The sequence below is a fragment of the Doryrhamphus excisus genome, linkage group LG4, assembly GCF_037039965.1.
Source record: "Doryrhamphus excisus strain RoL-2023G ecotype Guam linkage group LG4, RoL_Dexc_Guam_v1.1, whole genome shotgun sequence".
NCBI lineage: Eukaryota > Metazoa > Chordata > Actinopteri > Syngnathiformes > Syngnathidae > Doryrhamphus > Doryrhamphus excisus.
In genome coordinates, this window is record NC_136360.1 from 11,648,244 (window position 1) to 11,667,524 (window position 19,281).

The 19,281-nt window shown below is 44.9% G+C and overlaps 2 protein-coding genes across 3 annotated transcripts; one reads left to right on the forward strand and one right to left on the reverse strand.

Annotated features, from left to right (window-relative positions):
• Window positions 1-172: 172 nt before the first annotated feature.
• On the forward strand, window positions 173-5,428 carry podn (podocan). Its single transcript, XM_058072945.2, has 11 exons — window positions 173-1,357; window positions 2,445-2,720; window positions 2,798-2,891; window positions 2,973-3,037; window positions 3,128-3,237; window positions 3,295-3,451; window positions 3,532-3,647; window positions 3,721-3,934; window positions 4,002-4,445; window positions 4,604-4,752; window positions 4,843-5,428. Exons 1-11 carry the CDS (start codon window positions 1,349-1,351, stop codon window positions 5,000-5,002), a joined length of 1,794 nt encoding a protein of 597 aa, XP_057928928.1. The 5' UTR covers window positions 173-1,348; the 3' UTR covers window positions 5,003-5,428.
• On the reverse strand, window positions 2,914-18,963 carry LOC131129400 (excitatory amino acid transporter 5). Of its 2 annotated transcripts, none has more exons than XM_058072947.2 (11): window positions 18,648-18,963; window positions 12,233-12,312; window positions 11,907-12,122; window positions 11,783-11,825; window positions 11,369-11,600; window positions 11,066-11,165; window positions 10,712-10,945; window positions 10,454-10,648; window positions 6,931-7,065; window positions 6,763-6,862; window positions 2,914-6,516 (listed from the first exon to the last, which is right to left on the reverse strand). In XM_058072947.2, exons 1-11 carry the CDS (start codon window positions 18,786-18,788, stop codon window positions 6,256-6,258), a joined length of 1,737 nt encoding a protein of 578 aa, XP_057928930.2. In that variant the 5' UTR covers window positions 18,789-18,963; the 3' UTR covers window positions 2,914-6,255. The 2 variants fall into 2 exon arrangements, with proteins under 2 accessions (XP_057928930.2, XP_057928931.2); XM_058072948.2 differs by having other exon boundaries at window positions 11,369-11,685; window positions 11,781-11,825.
• Between the last annotated feature and the right edge of the window lie 318 nt (window positions 18,964-19,281).

Sequence of the window (19,281 nt, forward strand, 5' to 3'; positions counted from 1 at the left end):
CGACTCCAAATTGTCCATAGGTATGAATGTGAGTGTGAATGGTTGTTTGTCTATATGTGCCCTGTGATTGGCTGGCGACCAGTCCAGGGTGTACCCCGCCTCTCGCCCCGAAGACAGCTGGGATGCTCCCGCACCCCCGCGGCCCTCGTGAGGATAAGCGGTAGAAAATGAATGAATGAATGAATATAAAGAAGCTTAAAGTTGAAATATTAAAGCAAAAAGGATGAAGGGATAATGTAACTTTGGGAAAATTAGGTTGGAAAAAATGGTACTACATTTATATAGTACATTTAAAATAATATCCAGAAAACGCAGTAATCGTTCAAGAAAAAAGTCAGAATTTTCCAACAGTTTAGAAGCATAAGGATGAAAGAAAAAAGATGTTTTTTGTAAAGTGAAAATAAAAAATGAACAAAAAGAATGAAGGTGTAACGAGAAAAATTAGGTTGGAAAAATTACAAGAATTAAATCAAAATACATTAGGATAAAGTCATAATGTTATGACAACATAGATTCACATGAACATAAAACATTAAAAATATTTATCCATCAATGTGTGGCCCTCACTGGAAAATGTTTAGGCACCCCTGAACTAACCCGCTAACCAAGTGACTCACTTACTAACTAACCAACAGAGTGAGTAATGAACCAAATGACTGATTGACCAACCAACTAACTAACCAACAAACTGACTGACAGGCCAACTACATAATGAGCTAACAAACCTCTTACTAATCAACTGGCAAAATAACTGATCAAGCGACCAACTAGGTAACTAACCGACTAACTAACCAACCCACTGCAACTAAGAACAAGCATCAACCATAAGGTAGACATTAAGGTTGGAAAGCAGTGCCGTTTGTAATGAAACAGATAAAGCTGACATTTAAAAGGAGAGACAAAAGGTCAAAGGCCAGGATGTATTTTACATGAAATATGTCGACATTGATTTCCTCCAACTTTGATTTTCTACATTTCTACAGTCTGTTTCATGTATCACTGTTGTGCGCTAATACGTATGTGTGCTGTGTAATCCAATTCATCCCGTACTAGTCATAAAACAATATCTACCCCGTCCAACTCTATGATCGTGATGAGAGCTGGACCCTTGCTCACTCTTGATTGGGTCCAGAAGGAAAAGAGCTTTGAACAGCACCACCATGGCAGCAACACCAGAGAAAAGTTCTCTCTGGATTCCTGACAGCTTGTCTCTCCCCCCCTCTTTCTCCCTCCTCTTCATCCCTCCCTGTTGTCGCACATCTGGAGCGCGTCGAGCACACTTCTCGCCTGCTATGGACGGCGTGCATGTGGACTGAAGCTGAAGGCTGAAGTAGAAGAAGACTGCTGCATGCTTGTTGTGAGTCCTCTTGTTTTTTGTTGTATGTTGCTATGACAACACATGTCGTACAATTAGATCTTAGTGGGTGTGATGGTGCATGTTGTATGTCAAGGAACTGATTGATGCCTTGTCTATAGAGGAAAAATGGTGTTGTCTTTGCGGTAGGAAGTCACAGCACCTCCTAAAGTCAAAGGTCAGATTATGTCACGGCATCACAAGAAGATCATAGCGCGTACTAGCTGCTATTTGCTATAATTCTATGACATGCAGTGCTTCCATTCCTGCCCTCCCGGAGTTGGCATTTTGAGTGCATAAGTGTTTTCACATTCATATGTATACTATGAAGACTGTGCATTTCTGTCTGACAGTGTAGTGCTGTCCAAAATCCAATACTCACCTTGAAGCACACTTACCAGAAATGACAATAGCAATATTTATCCGCTACCTCTTCTTCTCTCGTTTTTAATTGTGAATCGCAGCCACTTGAATTAGTGCCTCTCCTTCCTCGATGTAGCAATGACTGGCAATGACTGAGGATGGTTAGGAGCTGCACACTCACCACTTGGGGCATTTGAGTGCACACGTGGGTACTGACAGTGCACTGCATTTTACTGGAATGCAGTTATGCACTGAAAATGATAAGTCTAAATGTGGAAATGAAGAAAAACAGTAAAGTCCAGTACATTGTAAATATTTTGGCTACGTAGCGTAACGGGGTTGGAGTAACTTAATGGTTGCAATTCACCATTAAAAAGGAGAGCGGGTAAATATTGTGATTGTCATTCCAAGTAAATGCACAACGATAGTAGTCATTTTGGGACCGCACTACACTGTCAAAATCCACACCCTCAGGAACTAAGTACACAGTCTACATAGTATGCATATTTAAGTATACTGACAGAAGTGCGTGAATTGAAACACAGTCCTAGTGAAAGATCAGTTTGTTTGCCTGGGTGCATGCTGGGAATCCCCCAACAGTCTTGTCTGCACAGCATAGCCAGGAGATGATTCACATCAGAACTTTATGGTTAAAAATGTCTCAGACAAGGTTCTGTTTCCAGGAACGTTTGTTTTGATCCAAAGCATACATGTTGTTTTGCAACAGGAGCTCTCAGCATCGAGCATGGCCTTTCCCAAGCATTCCATCCCGCAGGCTCTCAGTGTACTGGTCCTGGCCGGGCTGTTGGTTCTGGGCCAGGTCCCAGTGGAACAAGAGGCAGAGGAGCCAGTGACGCAGCCTGATATCGCTGTGGCGAAATCGGATCCCAAATGCCCGGCGGATTGCAGCTGCACGGCCGAGGGGGCGGTGGACTGCGCAGGAGTGGACCTCACCGAGTTCCCTGGCGAGCTGCCGGACACGACCCATCAACTGGCACTACAGGTTTGACCCGTGAGAACACGTGGACATGTGGGCGGAGCCACTCGTCATAGCCTGTGGTCTGTGTTTTGTGTCCCCAGAACAACAAAATCGAGGAGATAAGAGTGGAGCACCTTTCCCACCTCCACCAGCTTGAGACGCTCAACCTGCAGAACAACTGGCTCACCACTGATGGTATTATGTTGTGTCATATTATGGTGCGTCATATTATGGGATGGCTGCAGTAGGAAGTACTTTGTCTGCTGGGATTTGCAGGCCTGGAAGATGAAGGCTTTGAGATGTTGGAAGAACTGGCTTACTTGTACCTGGCCAACAACAAGGTGGCTCCCACTTGCTCAGTGATCCCTGTCTGATTTCTGACTTGATGCTAGATGTTTCCATTCATGTAAGATGTCTTCTTGCTCTTTCAGCTAACCTCAGCGCCAAAAGTCTTACCACCTTCTTTGGTCAGCGCCGACTTCGCTGCCAATCAGCTGACCAAGATCTTCCCATACACGTTTGGCTACAAACCAAAGCTGAGGTATGATGACAAATATTCCACAATGTCTTCTCCGGGAACACTAATGCATTTTTCCAGGTCTGTGTATCTCCACAACAACAAGCTCGCGGATGCCGGGCTTCCTGATCACATGTTCAATGGTTCTGACAATCTGGAAATCCTCACCATGTCCAGCAATTTCCTGCGGACTGTCCCCAAGAACCTGCCCCCCACCCTGTACCGTCTTCATTTGAAGGTGCTTCCTTCACAAGCAAGTTTGTGTGTTCACTGGAGGAGGAGACAGTGTGGCTTTCACATCTGTCCATGTTTTAACAGAGCAACAAGCTGGAGAAAATCCCTGCTGGAGCCTTCGACAGCATGCCGAACCTCCGCGAGCTATATCTTCAGAACAACCTCCTCAGCAACGACGGCATGGACAACGAGACCTTCAGGTGGAGAAACAAGGCAAGAACCTGCAGTGAAAGAAGAGCAGCAAGAAGTGGTCTAAGGATTTGTGTCTTTCAGCCTCTTGAACAGCCTGGAGTGTTTGGACTTGTCCAACAACAACCTAAGCGTGGTGCCCAAAGGTCTGCCTCGCAACCTGGTGCTGCTGCACCTGGAGAAGAACTCCATCCGCAGCATCCCTGCGGATGCTCTCATTTCTGTTCGCAATCTGGAGTATCTTCTATTGCACAATAACAAACTGCGTTCACGTTTCATCCACCCGGCTGCCTTCCAGGTACCTTTCACCTCCTTTGTCCACCTGAGATGCTTGTCAATGACTGTTTCATTTGCATGCTATCAAGGGCCTAAAGAAGCTTCACACTCTTCACATGTACAACAACCTGCTGGAACGGGTCCCCAGGGGCTTGCCCCGGCGGGCGAAGACCCTCATGCTGCTCCACAACTCCATTGCGGAAATCGGCCGCAACGACCTGGCGCTGCTTTACACGCTGACAGAACTCAACCTCAGCTACAACCAGCTGAGTAACAGCAAGCTCCACCGAGATGCCTTCAGGAAGCTGCGTCTGCTGGAGACCCTCGACCTGTCAGGGAACGCACTCCACTCACTGCCGGCGGGCCTCCCTCGCAGCCTGAAGGTGCTGGAGGTCAAAAACAACCGTCTGAGCTCCATAGAGGACGGTGCTCTGACGGGCATGGACAAGCTGCAGAAGCTCATCCTAAGTGAGAACGAGCTGAGACTCAACTCCATCTACCAGGGGGCTTGGATGGAGCTGAGTGCGCTCACTGTGAGTGGCTGGGGGTTGGCATGATGGTCCAAGTCATTGTTAAGTGCATGAACTCGGTTTAGTTTACAACATCTCAACAGCAAGAACATGTCTTGTGAATGTTCCTTGGTTTGGTGTTGACAGTTCCATGACTGAATAATGTTATATTATGATTGTAGACATTGGACCTGTCTGCTAACCAGCTATCACACATTCCCTCTGACTTGCCTGAGTCTCTGGAGTACCTCTACCTGCAGAAGAACCGCATCTCCAGCATCCCCGCCTCTGCCTTTGAAGGAACACCCAATATTAAAGGCATATTCCTGCGGTAAGACAACAATGTTTTGAGTTCTTCCACAGCAAACTCCTTAAAAGCAGGTCTCTGGTACTATCACCTGACCTTGTGGTTGTGTCCAAGGTTCAACCGGCTGTCGGTGGACGCCGTGGACGAGAGCTCCTTCGCTCATCTGTCCAACCTGCAGGTGCTCGACATCGGCGGGGGGACTGCTGACGTCCCATTCAGGAGAATGGATATGGACGGAGAGGAGGAGACAGAAGAAGAGGAGGAGACATCATAAAGGGAGGGACTTTGAGTTTGTGTTTAGAGTGGCAGCATACCTGAGGATGGTCCAGGACAGTTTTCTGGTGCAGGATACCAGATGAAGTTTGTGTCCTCGTCTGGGCTTTTTGGACTAGCTTGTCCTTCTAGCTGAGCTTCATGAGAATCAAACATGTGAGCAAAAGTTTGCTTTGCGTCCGTCTAACAGCATATAAATACATGACAACAACACAACAACTGTCACTTCTTTTGTCTGTCAAACAGAGGCACAACAACACATAGTGACAACATTAACGTCTATAAAATATACAATAACATTTTTCATTGTAGTGCATCCACACTCACTCATTCATTCATTTACAATGGTTATTACCTGACCTTCATTTAAATTCTATTTGAATAAACATCATGCATGACACATCATATGTTGTCATGACGTGCACTTTAATTGGTTATTGATTTTTAATGCAATAATAATGAACGCTAACATCAAACGTAGTTAAACTCTTTTACTTGAACAACCTCAGTGCAAAACTAAATTGTATGATGTCACAATCTATCATACCAAATATACAGTTAGTATGTATTCATATTAATTATATATAAAATTCCCTTACAAACTGGACGCTGAGCAATGATGTCATAAGACGGAAATGACGATGGATTTGATTACAGCATATCATATCAACTGTGAAATATACCCTCTAGTGGCTGCAAGTGGTATAGTCATGGCACCACGCAGCCAGCTGATGGAGGTGCCATCAGCTGCCATCAATGATCAATTGGTGGTGCCATGACACCATCGATTTAATGGTCATGATCTGACCTGTGATCTTCTTTTAAAAAATCCAACATATTTCAAATGATAATAATAATTATAATATCTCAGAAGCCCTCTAATTCCCCTGGGGGGATACTGAGGTATTCCCAGGCCATGGATGTATAGATGGATTGATGAATGAATAGATGAATGGATGGACTTTGTGCTGTCAGCGTCTCGCACCCCCCACTGTCTTAAGGCAGAATCCAACAAGTTACATTGGATCCACAAGCTGCATGCTAGCACCACCAGTCTGTTGCAGGTCCACCTGGAGAACATCAAATGTTCTTAAGGATCAGTCTCACTGTGATGCCTTCACAGCTCAGACAAAAGACAACAATGGAGGACAAGCTGGTGCGTGACGTCCCTCATCCTGTGCCCATTCGAGCAGCGTGGGCCCGACCAGTGCTGTGAGCCCGTGGATAGACATAAAGTTCAAGTCCCAGTGGAGACTACACATTGGTCTCCAGGCCATTCATGTCAACAGAACAGTGGTCTTTGTTCTTCTTGAGGTGCCTCGGGGGCACACGGGGCTTCTTCCTGTCCGGCGGCGGCCGCACACCCTCCTCTAGCTGCATGAGACGAGCCACCTCGGGGGGCAACAGGGCATGCTTGGCTCCCGAGGAAGGAAGCCGGTAGTTGCCATTGTTGTTGTGACAGTTCATGAGCAGAGCCGTGTTGGCGGCTGGCTTACTCTCACAGATGAGCGGCACCTGAATGCCACGCAAAAGGTGAGGATAGTGAACAAGGTGGTCGTGGAGGACAAAGTCAACACAGATTACAACATAGTAGCTATGCAATGCAACAATGACACAAAGTTACAATATTGTTAAATTACAATATTTTTAACACATCCACAATATTGTATATTACATCATTTTGAAGTCAGGTGTACCTAATCTAAGACTAACCATACATGTAGTGTATGTTGTTGCTAGGCAACGGTGGTTTATACTCACTCCGTCTCCCTCCTTCATGAAGTCTTTCCTACATATGTGGGCCATTATTCCTGTGGCCAGAGCGTCACCCATGACGTTCACCATTGTGCGGAATCTGTCTCTGTAGAGCGGGAGGGAAAGGTGACGCACTCTAAAAAAGTTCTGGAAGATGGCTGTGAACAAACTTACAGCGCCCAGTCCACGGCAATGATCAGAGAGATGTCATCGGTTGGCAGGCCGACGGAGGTGAGCACAATCACCATGGTGACCAGTCCAGCTTGGGGGATTCCTGCAGCACCGATGCTGGCAGCTGTGGCTGTGATGCTGTGAAGGAGAGGGGATGAACCTGTTCGTTATTTACACTTATTAACAGCACATACACTATTACATTATCCAGTAAGCTACATGTTATTGTATTCATTTCTAAATTCCTCTTTTAAGCCATTAGTGTGTTTTTTATATCATATGCTGCTGTCTGGCCCAGGATTCCCTGGGAACAAAGGGGACCTTAAGGGTAAATAAAGACGAGCATGAGTGGAAGTGGGGTCAGAGGTGACACGGTGGCATGATGGGAATATGGTCCTGTATGGAGGTCATGTGGGTGCTTTTCCGGGAGATAAGCGGATCATTTGCATTATGAAGACACACGTGTTGAAGCTTGATGAACAACATAAACAGGTCAAATGTGATGTGAGCGCATACACGCACACAATGAATGATGTCAAGGATGAATATTATGATAGAACCACTACAGTACTCTGTAAGTCCATTCAAAATGTTAATTAAACTCCAGCTGAATATTTAAGAGAGCTTTTGTCTTTATGCCTTATATGTGTGCTATTATTAGACAAGTGTGCGCAATTATTATGTAACTACATAAAAAAACATAATTTTCCCATTTCACTTGTTTACCGGACCACCAAATTTAGGCAATTCGCTCCCTGTATGACTGGTGTCAGAGCTTGGTCTGCATTGCTTCCATTGCTTCCATTGCTTCCATTGCTTCCATTAAGGGTTGGACTATGCCAGGGCTGACCTTTTTCACCAAATGTGTTCATTACTTTCATGGACAGAATTTCTGGCTGCAGCCTGAACGTTGACTGGATCCTGTTTGGTGGCTGCAGGATCGGGTCTCTGCTTTTTGCAGATGATGTGGTCCTGCTGGCGTCATCAGGCCGTGATATTCAACTCTCACTGGATCACTCATTGGATTTGCAGCCGAGTGTGAAGTGGCAGAAATGAGAATCATCATCGGCCTTGTTCACAAGTGAGGGAAGGATGGATCGAGAGATCAACAGATCAACGGATTGTTGCGGCGTCTGCACTCTGCATCGGCCCCTTGTGGTGAAGAGGGAACTGAGCTGAACGGTAAAGCTTACCGGTGAATCTACGTACATTCCTACACTGACCTATGGTCATAACCTTTGGGTAGTGACAAAAAGACAAGATTGTGGGTACAAGTAGCTGAAATTAGTTTTCTCCGTAAGGTGGCCGGGCTCTCCCTTAGAGATAAGGTGAGAAGCACAGTCATCTGGAAGAAACTCAGAGTAGAACCGCTGCTTCTCCGCATTGAGAGGAGCCAGAGGCGCCTCCCTGAGTAGGTGTTCAGGGCATGTCTAATTAGTAAGGGGCCTCAGGGACAGGCTGGAGAGACTACAGTGCATCCGGAAAGTATTCACAGCGCTTCACTTTTTCTACATTTTGTCATGTTACAGCCTCATTCCAAATTGTATTAATTTAATCTCTTACCTCAAAATTCTACACAAAATACTCCATTATGACAATGTGAAAAAGTTTTTTTTTTGACTTTTTTTGAATTTATTAAAAATAGAAAACAAAAAAATCACATTTACATAAGTATTCACAGCCTTTGCCATGAAGCTCAAAATTGAGCTCAGGTGCATCTTTTTTCCACTGATCATCCTTGAGATCTTTCTACAGCTTAATTGGAGCCCACCTGCAGTAAATTCAGTTGATTGGACATGATTTGGAAATATAATAACTGTCTATATAAGGTCCCACAGTTGACTGTGCATGTCAGAGCACAAACACCAAGCATGAAGTCAAAAGAACTGTCTGTAGACCTGCGAGACAGGATTGTCTTGAGGCACAAATCTGGGGAAGGATACAGAAAAATTTCTGCTGCTTTGAAGGTCCCAATGAGCACAGTGGCCTCCATTATTCGTAAATGGAAGACGTTTGGAACCACCAGGACTCTTCCTAGAGCTGGCCGGCCTTCTAAACTGAGCGATCGGGGAAGAAGGGCCTTAGTCAGGGAGGTGACCAAGGCCCCGATGGTCACTCTGTCAGAGCTCCAGCGTTCCTCTGTGGAGAGAGGAGAGCCTTCCAGAAGGACAACCATCTCTACAGCAATCCACCAATCAGGCCTGTATGGTAGAGTGGCCAGACGAAAGCCACTCCTTAGTAAAAGGAACATGGCAGCCCGTCTGGAATTTGCCAAAAAGCACCTGAATGACTCTCAGACCATGAGAAACAAAATTCTCTGGTCTGATGGCTTTCGTCTGGCCACTCTACCATACAGGCCTGATTGGTGGATTGCTGCAGAGATGGTTGTCCTTCTGGAAGGCTCTCCTCTCTCCACAGAGGAACGCTGGAGCTCTGACAGAGTGACCATCGGGGCCTTGGTCACCTCCCTGACTAAGGCCCTTCTTCCCCGATCGCTCAGTTTAGAAGGCCGGCCAGTTCTAGGAAGAGTCCTGGTGGTTCCAAACGTCTTCCATTTACGAATAATGGAGGCCACTGTGCTCGTTGGGACCTTCAAAGCAGCAGAAATTTTTCTGTACCCTTCCCCAGATTTGTGCCTCAAGACAATCCTGTCTCGCAGGTCTACAGACAATTCTTTTGACTTCATGCTTGGTGTTTGTGCTCTGACATGCACAGTCAACTGTGGGACCTTATATAGACAGTTATTATATTTCCAAATCATGTCCAATCAACTGAATTTACTGCAGGTGGATTCCAATTAAGCTGTAGAAAGATCTCAAGGATGATCAGTGGAAAAAAGATGCACCTGAGCTCAATTTTAAGCTTCATGGCAAAGGCTGTGAATACTTATGTAAATGTGATTTTTTTGTTTTCTATTTTTAATAAATTAAAAAAAAGTCAAAAAAAAAACTTTTTCACATTGTCATAATGCAGTATTTTGTGTAGAATTTTGAGGTAAGAGATTAATTTAATTCAGTTTGGAATGAGGCTATAACATGACAAAATGTAGAAAAAGTGAAGCGCTGTGAATACTTTCCGGATGCACTGTATGTCTCTCAACTGGCCTGGGAACGCCTCGAGATCCGCTGGGAGGAGCTAGACAAAGTAGCAGTCTGGGCTTCCCTGCATAGGCTGCTGTCCCTGTGACCAACCTCAGATAAGTGGAAGAAGATGCATTGATTGATGGATGTTGAGAATGAATTGTCAGTAATGACTAAGATTTGGAGATTGGGTAGAATTAAATAAGCTTTGCTTCTTCATTTTCCTTTTTAGGAAAGATGAATTGTGTAAGCGTATTCATGTGGTGTTCCTTAATGTGACAAATAAAACTTTACCAATATTCACAAAAATCATCATATGCTAAAAAAGACTGTACTCACTTGATTAATTAAATTGTTTCTGCAAAGCATGAATTTAAAACCAACCACATGAATGTACCTAATTATTTGGCATGGTTGTGGATAAAGATGGCAGCCACTCCACTGACCTGATGGTGATAATCTGGCCAAAGTCCAGTTCATAGTTGTTGACTTGAGCAATAAAGATGGCTGCCACGGCCTCGTAGAGTGCCGTCCCGTCCATGTTAATGGTGGCGCCCACTGGCAGCACAAAGCGGATGATGCGGCGGTCAATGTGGTTGTTCTCCAGGAGGCACTTGAAGGTGATAGGCAACGTGGCAGAGCTGCCGACACAAGAACCGAGCTGGTGATCACATCGCTAAGTCCTCCTTGCTGAGGTTTGTTACCTGGAGGAGGTTGCCAGGGCGATGAGCAGTGCCTGCAGGATGCCACGGATGTAAACGATGGGGCTCTTTTTGGTAATGAAGAAGTACATGGCAGGTAGGATGAACAGGCCATGGAGCACCAGGCCAAAGACCACCGTGACCGCATAGAAGCCCAACTTCTTCCCCATGGCTGACGGATCACTCATTTCTAGGATCTTACCGGCCACCAGGAACACAATCCCGAACGGGAAGTACCTTGTGGGGCGGAAGGAAGTGGCAAATATGCACAGAAACACAAACATCATCAATATCACCATTCCCTTGAGGAGAGCCAGTGGTGTAGTTTTCTCGTGTCCACTGAAGCGTTGGACTTACCAAATAACAATGGCAACTATTCGAAGCACCGCCTCATTTAGGCTCTGACAGAAGTTGACCAAGGCACTCCCATTTGGACCCATTCTCCCCAACATGATACCTGCAAGAACATCCACACGACATTGATTAATACATCACAGCATATCACAGCAACCCTCAAATAGCATGTGCATAAGTGCACCCCCAGTGGCTGTGTGCCGTACAGTCTCACCTTTCATTTTCTTGAGGAAAAGTCCAGTAAAATAATAATTCAGTGTGTAGTGCTGCTAAGTGTGTTGAAAATAATAAGAATGCCAACAATACCCATGGTGGCAGAGAAGATGACGATTCCGAGGACATTCATCCCGTCGCTGGTTCCTTCCTTGGTGCTAATGAGCACATCAGGGGGAGGAGTCAGGTCAAGGGAGAAGTTCTGGATGTCGCTTCCATTGTCATCCTGGATGCCGTAGATGAGCGCTCGCCGTGTGGTGGATTCTGACTGTGCCTGACCCAACGTGGGCTTGGTCTGCACGGTGTACTGACTGCTGGTTCGATACTGACGCAAACAGAGTACGACAAACTTGCGTCGGCGTTCTGAATGTGGTGGCGGGCAAGGTGGCAAACACGATGGAGAGCGAGATGGAAAACATCACAATGGGTGAACATGATGGCAACCAAGATGGCCAACAAGGCGGATGATACAATTGTGGACAAGATGATCTTGTGTCAAAGTGTCACCTGTTGGAAGGTGGCCTGAACCAGATTGGCCGGGAACATGTTTCTGCAGGGATACAGTGATGATCAGGAGAAAAAAAAAACTTCATGACCAGAAACAAGCAGGACTTTAGTGGGACATCCTCACCGGATCAGGTCCAGCAGAGCGTCAGCAGAACTCATGATGGGCTTCCCGCTGTCCTCAGAGTCCTCCTTCTGGGCGGCACCACCCGGGTGGATGATGGACACCATGATGATGCCCACAATGACGGCCACAAAGGTGGTCCACAGGTAATACGACACCGTGATGAGGCCCAGCCGACTGGAGCACTTGGCGTCCAGCGCCGCAAGGCCCGACATCAAACTGGAAGTGGAACATGACAGAACTCGAAAAGGTTCTGCCAAGCCATTGCAACCAAACATAAAACCAAACATCATGTTGGAATGCAGTCAAGTCTAGGTGAAGGTCAGTACCTGGACACAACCAGAGGCAGAATCAACATCTTCAGCATCCTCATCAGCAGCTCGCCAGGAAACTGAAAATATTTCACTTCCTGTCGGGAAAGCACACCAACCCTCCTGGTGACTTCGGAGTCAACATGTTACACGTGTGATCTTCACAACATTAGCTGTTAGCTTCAAAGAGCATGAGCATCTATCTGTGTACGAATACCGTAGTGTTGGCCATCGAACATCAATGGGAACTGGGACTAACAATCTGATTCTGTCGGAATTAAAAATTTCGATTGCTACTTTCGGTAATCGACCAGCCCGCCGACAGGAAACAATGATCACATAACACCAATGAAAAAGAAGCGGCAGCAAGTGTTTGTGTTCATCCATTTCAACCATGGACAGTGTGTGACTGCGCTCGAAACTTTGGCTGAAATTCTGCAAACAAATTAACAGTTGGCGCAGTGCCTTTGCAACAATATCATATCATGCAGAGTAGGGTGCCCCACTAACATGATTAAAGACTTCAGATTGACAGTGTAGAGAATACACCATTTTCGATGCGCTATGCTGGACTTCTTCCAACCAGTTAGGTAAGTAAAACAACAAATACATTTAATCTGAGGCAACCACTGAAAAAGCAAACAAAAAAAGCAACAAATTCACATTATTGTTAAGGCAAACATAGGCCCCTATCAATATACCACATATAAAAAAAATTGCACTAAATTAATACAAGGTGAACATGAGATGAATAGAGGTGAAAAATGAGAGAATAGAGTGACCAATATAAAACCAGTGTATGTGAAAATGACAGATATTTATTTTTGAACAAAAATAACCTTCAAAATAATCATCACAACAGATGTGTTTCAGAGAGAAAGTGTGTATGTATTGAGGGGGAAGATGGACAAAAGCAATTAATAAACAATACACGCCAACAATCATAACAATACACAGTGTCAGGAGAAGCGCATGGGAATGGGGAGAACTAAATAGTTTGCAAAGATGACTTGTGTGAGACAAAGAAAGAAACCAGATATTTTGTATTCAAAGAGCCGACTGGAACTTGGCTCACAGTCTGCGGTAGTTAGTGCTGGCTCGTTTACACATTTTTTCTACCGTAAATAATCTTGAGACAATCGAGTAATGAGGCAATATATTTTGGGGGATTTAATGTTCTCTATCCCGCTCTAGTAAGTTTGCTTCATTTTAAGTAGTTTCACACTAAGATTTTTACAAACTCACAACTTCTTCCTCTTTGATGCTTAATGGCGGTTACATTTTGTCTCTGTGCATGCGTGGGGTTTCTTCCTCCCACATTCCAAAAACATGCTAGGTTAATTGGTGACTCCAAATTGTTCATACGTAGGTATGTTTGTGAGTGTAGATGGTTGTTTGTCTGTATGTGCACTGTGATTAGCTGGCGACCAGTCCAGGCCCCAAAGTCAGCTCGGATAAGCTCTAGCATACCCCCGCGACCCTAATGAGGATAAGCAGCATAGAAAACGTATGAATAGTTGGAGGTGCTGCTGGCTGCGTTGGCCCTAGCCCGTGCTGGGTGGGGTGAGGGTAGCTGGTTGGGGGGCCTACCATTGCCTGAATGGTCAGTCCGCTCATTGATATTCTGCATACTGGTTAATCGGAACTCAGTAACATGGTTAAGTTAGACTTTGTCCATTCTGCATCATAAGACACTCTCCAACACATAAACAACAGGATATGTAATTGTTTGTTAATGAGGTTTTCAAAAATAAAAATCCTATGTAAAGAGACTTTAAAACATTTATGTTCAAGTTAAGTGCATTAATATTTCTATACTGTTTGGGGAAAAACCCTGTTTGAATTGATAATAAGTTTATATACCTAATAAAGAAAAATTATCAGACATTTCATCGAGAATTCTTCGGAGCCAGAATTGAAACATGAAATCCGAATCAAAACGGCTCAAATTCAAGCGATGCCCAACCCTAAAGTATCGTGCATGTGTAAGCTTAAGTGTGGCTCAAAAGTCACTTAAAAGTGGATGAACTTTAGAAACACAGTGACATCAAGTCAACACTGTGGTATCAAGTCAATACTTGACTAGCTTGACATCATCAAGCCAATGTGACTTCAAGTTGACACTGTGACTTCAACGATGTGACAATAAGTAAGCAGAGTCGGCGTTCTAATAACAAGAAGATTGGGACCAGCCAAACCAGCATTCGGGCTGAGAGTAAAATTCCTGTGTGACGTCTGGTTGCACGAGAACAGATGCAACATGTTTCCGGGTTGAAGGGGTCTGGTGACAGTTTGGGCGGCAGTTTGCCGATCTGACGGGATTTTGCTGTGTTGTAGTGTGACACAGCAGCTGTTCCCCATCAGCTGTCATGTTCTGCAGCCAGAAGTGGCGGCGCCACTTGGTCCTAATCAATCTGGCACCGGGTCAAGAGTGGGGGGGAAAGCTGCTTTGCTTCCAGGTCCTAGCTGCGTGCTTGAACAAAGGAATATTCTATATATTCTTTGCTAGGAACACTGAATGAAGATTGCGGATGACCTTCATCGTCCTTCAGATGCCCTTGTATGAACATTTGCTCTAACTTCCATTAAGATGGGGGAATAATAATAAATATTTTACATGTAATGACAGATGATATAAATGAACATATGACATTCATAATGACGTAAGCTATGAAGAGCTGCCCTGTGTGGCCAACATCAGGAAGCGGAAGTTGCATGAGTGGCGTTTGAAGAGGAACAGAGGACATCAGGTGACAAGCTGTGATGGAGGACAGTGGGAGATGGATGGGCTGCGTGGTGAGGGGGCGGGGCCTAATGGTGACTAAAGAGCTTTTCTGGCAGGCATTAAGCAGCCACAGCTTAGTTTGCTGTGTGAGAGCAGGATCAGTGTTCACAAACATTTGTCGGGTGCAGCTCACACTTTTAGCGCCACACGCGCTCTTTGTGGACAGATGCATGTCCGCTAACTACTTTTAATTCATTAGCAAGACCTCCTCTTCCTTGGCCATTACAGCTAATCAGCAGACCGACACAACTATCACATTGACAAAAAGGTCATCAGCTCACAAGAAGCCAACATTGTCCACGAAGCAGGAAGTAAAAAAAAAAAGTAATAACGCGGTACTAAAGTGACTTTTAATTTACACTTTTGAGACATTTCACACACTACCAATAATGTTGTCAAAATGATCCTGTTCGCACCAACATGCAAAAAGGAGTGAAAATACTGTAATGGGCATGGCAGGCCACATGTTTGCGATGTGTTGTTTGTGTTAGAAACAATACAGTATGGCGTAATGAAGCAGTCACACTAGTACTGCTATCTGTGAATACTGAAGGCGACTTTTCTCAAATAATTTACAGAAACAAATGTGCAGCTTGGTTTCTTTTCTCGAATGGTGTCACAGCATTGCTCAAAGAGCGGATTGCTAGAATATGTTGTGATGCAGCAGCATTATCTTTGATTACATCTCTGTGTATTACTTTCCAGAGTTCTAGGCAATTGACATTTGCTTAGGGTTTACATATCAGCTTCTACAATGTTTCCCTATCCATATATTGCTTGTGACGGCCCGCCACGAATAAATTTGAGTCATCACAAATGGTTTTGGCTCTACCTGTCAGGTGCTTCATAAGTGTGCTATGAATTTCCACGCAGTGCATGTTAAAAGTGAAAGACAGGAAATGTTTATTGTGACATGTGTGTGGACTATCCACATAAGCGATACAGGGCATCTACTCAAGCGTGTGCATTACCTTCACTGTGAAAGACAAGGTGAGGAAGCACGGAGAACACCTCCACAAGTGTGACTAGCAATAGTTCCAAGAACACAGAGACTAGAGACATTCTTCCATTGTTAGTAGTCACATTTCTCCTATCCAAAGTGTGGCCCAGTTTTCCCAGTGCGTGCGCGAGTTTTCCAAAAACAGGTGGGAGGAAACCAGAGTACCCAGTTAGGTTAATAGGTGACTCCAAATTGTCCATAGGTATGAATGTGAGTGTGAATTGTTGTTTGTCTATATGTGCCCTGTGATTGGCTGGCCACCAGTCCAGGGTGTACCCTGCCTCTTGCCTGAAGACAGCTGAATGAAGCTGAATGAATGGTAGTTGTAACTTTAATATTAGGATTTTCATCTTATTAAACCACAAATCCACAAACTCAGAAAATTAGAATACAGTGAAAACCTTCAGTTTTGTAGATCCAAAAAGTCAAATTGGAATCTGGCAAAAGGGTCCTGAGCCTTTCAAAAGTCGGTTTTAGGTTGATTGACATGGGGAAGACTGATCAGCGGAAAATGCTCATTGAGTCCCTCCACAAGGTCGGAAAAACACAGAAAGAGATAGCAAAAGAATCTGACAGTCCTTCAGTCCTTCTTCTCGGAAGGAAGAAGTGTGGAAGCAAACGGTGTACAAGCTGAAGAGAAGACCGCAGACTGGAGAGGGTGGTCAGGAAAGGGCCATTCAAAAGTGTGGGGGAACTTCATAAGGAGTGGACCAATGGACATGGGCTTCAAATGTGCGGAATTCCTGTTGTCAAACCTCGCCTAAATAGTAAGTAGCACCAGAGGCGTCTTTCCTGGGCAAGAGAAAAGGACTGGTCTGTTTCCCAGTGGTCAAAAGTTCTTTTTTCTGATGAGAGCAAGTTTTGGATCTGATTTGGCAACAAAGGTCCAGAGTCTGGAGGAAGATTGGAGAAGAGCACTATTGAAGATGCATGAAGTGCAGTGTTAAGTTTGCCCAATCTGGGATGACTTGGGGATCCATGTCAGCTGCTGGTGTTGGTCCTCTGTGTTTCATTAACTCAAACATAACGGCAGCTGTCTACAGGACGTTTTAGAGCACTTGCTTGCTTCAACGTCTTCACATCTTTATGGAGATGCAGACATCATCTTCCAGCAGGACTTGGCACCTTCTCACGCTGCTAATAGTATTAAGTCCTGGTTCAATGACCATAGGATTACCATGTTATCTTGATTGGCCTGCAAACTCACCTGACCCAAACCTCATAGAAAATCTGTTGAGCATTGTCAAGAGAAAACTGCACATGAAGAGACCAAACAATAAAGAAGAGAAGCATCTTGTCTTCCATAACCCGAGATATGCCACAAACTGGTAGCATCCATGACACACCGGATAAAGGCAGGGGCAAATCGGCAAAAGGGGTCCGAAACAAGTACTTCCCCATGTCAACCAACCTTCAGTTGCATTGTCATTGACTAATATTTAAATCTGTTTGATGATCTGAAGTATTTAAATGTGACAGACATACAAAATGGAACTCAGGAGGGGGGCAAACACTTTTTCACACCACTGTTTAATGATTTTTTGTATCCTTTTTTAAAAATTACATGCACTTGCATCACCGCCAATTATGCCAATTAGACCTCATTAGATCCCATATAAGAAGATGACATAGAAGTAGAAGTCTTGGACTGGAACATGGATGTAGATGTTCTCACCATCCTTGAATGTACACTGATGTCATCTGTTTGACATTTTCATGTAAGTCTCCATCAAAGTCCTTTTCTTTTCAATTGTTAATCCACATACACACACACACACACACACACTATTGGATGTACATTTGTGGAAAGCAATTATTAGAATGGACGATAATCCTCCATTGTGAAAGGTTATTTTTGGGACAGTGTAATGCGTGTGTTTTGTTTACGGATCCTCCATAAAGCTGCTTTTTCTTGACTTCTTTATCTTTAATTCACTATGAGCTTGTGCCATACGTCTGTGCCGGGCTTCGTGTGCGTGGATTTGTGCGTAGCGTTTTCCAACTGGTCGATCAAAGTACAAAACAATCACTGGACATGAAGCCGGGCAGCCATTTTTACTTGTTCGAGTTTGAAAAAATCATTGCTTTACAGCGAAAGCTAGCAACATTTTGACACCACATACATGCTACTTACTGTAAAACCAAGACACTTTAAAACATCCTTTTGGTTGGACTGAAATATTTCAATCACGTAAATATATTACAATAAAATGTGCAGGACCACTAAATCTATCAACAATAGTTCACTGAATAAAATGTGGTCTTACATAGCAGCTTAAAAATACATGTAATAGTGGTATTATTATGTGTTGTCACGAATGAGTCTTCAAGATTTACTTTTTCTACAACTTTTATCATCTCCTCGACGAGCGCTAACAAGATGGCCGCCGTGAGGATGACAACAAAATGTCCAAACATGGCCGTGGAGAACAGTGTTTCCATGAAGAAGATAGTTGTTGTCCACCAGTAAGTTAAAAGTCCAAATGGACCTGGATCGCGGTCAAGGTGCAAAGTGGGTGGAGCTTCCCGTTTAGCGTGAGCTAGCCAAATGTGTCAAAAAGCTGCTGGGATGAAGTTGTGTCAGGAAATACTTCTGCTGAGTGTGACGTCACATTTAACGGGGGGGGGGATGTTGCTGTGGGACTGACCTGCTCCGTGAGGCGCCGCGTCCTCAGGAAGAACCCCAAGAGGCATCCGATGACCACTGCCAGCACCGACATGATGAGGAGGCCATTTTGTTTGCAAACGTTCTTCACCCTCAGCCACACAGCTTCCAACGCCACCGCCATGGTCACTCACCTGCCTGGCCTGCCCCCTCTCAGCAGGCCATAAAGCTCAGGTTGTGCTGCGAGGCCCCAAAATAAGACAACAATCACAAAGAGGAACTGAGGAAGAAGAAGCAACTTCCCGACCAGATCTAGATTCTAGAGCGCTTCCCGCCTCAGCATCCCGCTTGTCCTCCTGGCTGCGCCACTCTGTACTAAGCTCCACACAGCCTCTCACTTTCCAGGCTTCACCCCCCTCCACCCACCGCCATCATCGGCCCCTCCCTCCCTGCTCCACCCATCAACAGCTGGTGGCCATGTCTGTGCGGGTTAACATGTCCAATCCTGTTACACGGCCGCTGTATTAAAGTGGTCTGAGGCTGGATTAACATCTCATGGACAACTTGACAAACGCTACTGGACCACCCTCTCGCCCCCCACCCCATGACACTGCTCAGGTAGTAGCACACAGAACCACCCCCCATCCCCGAACAGTCCTCCAACGCTGCATCCTCAA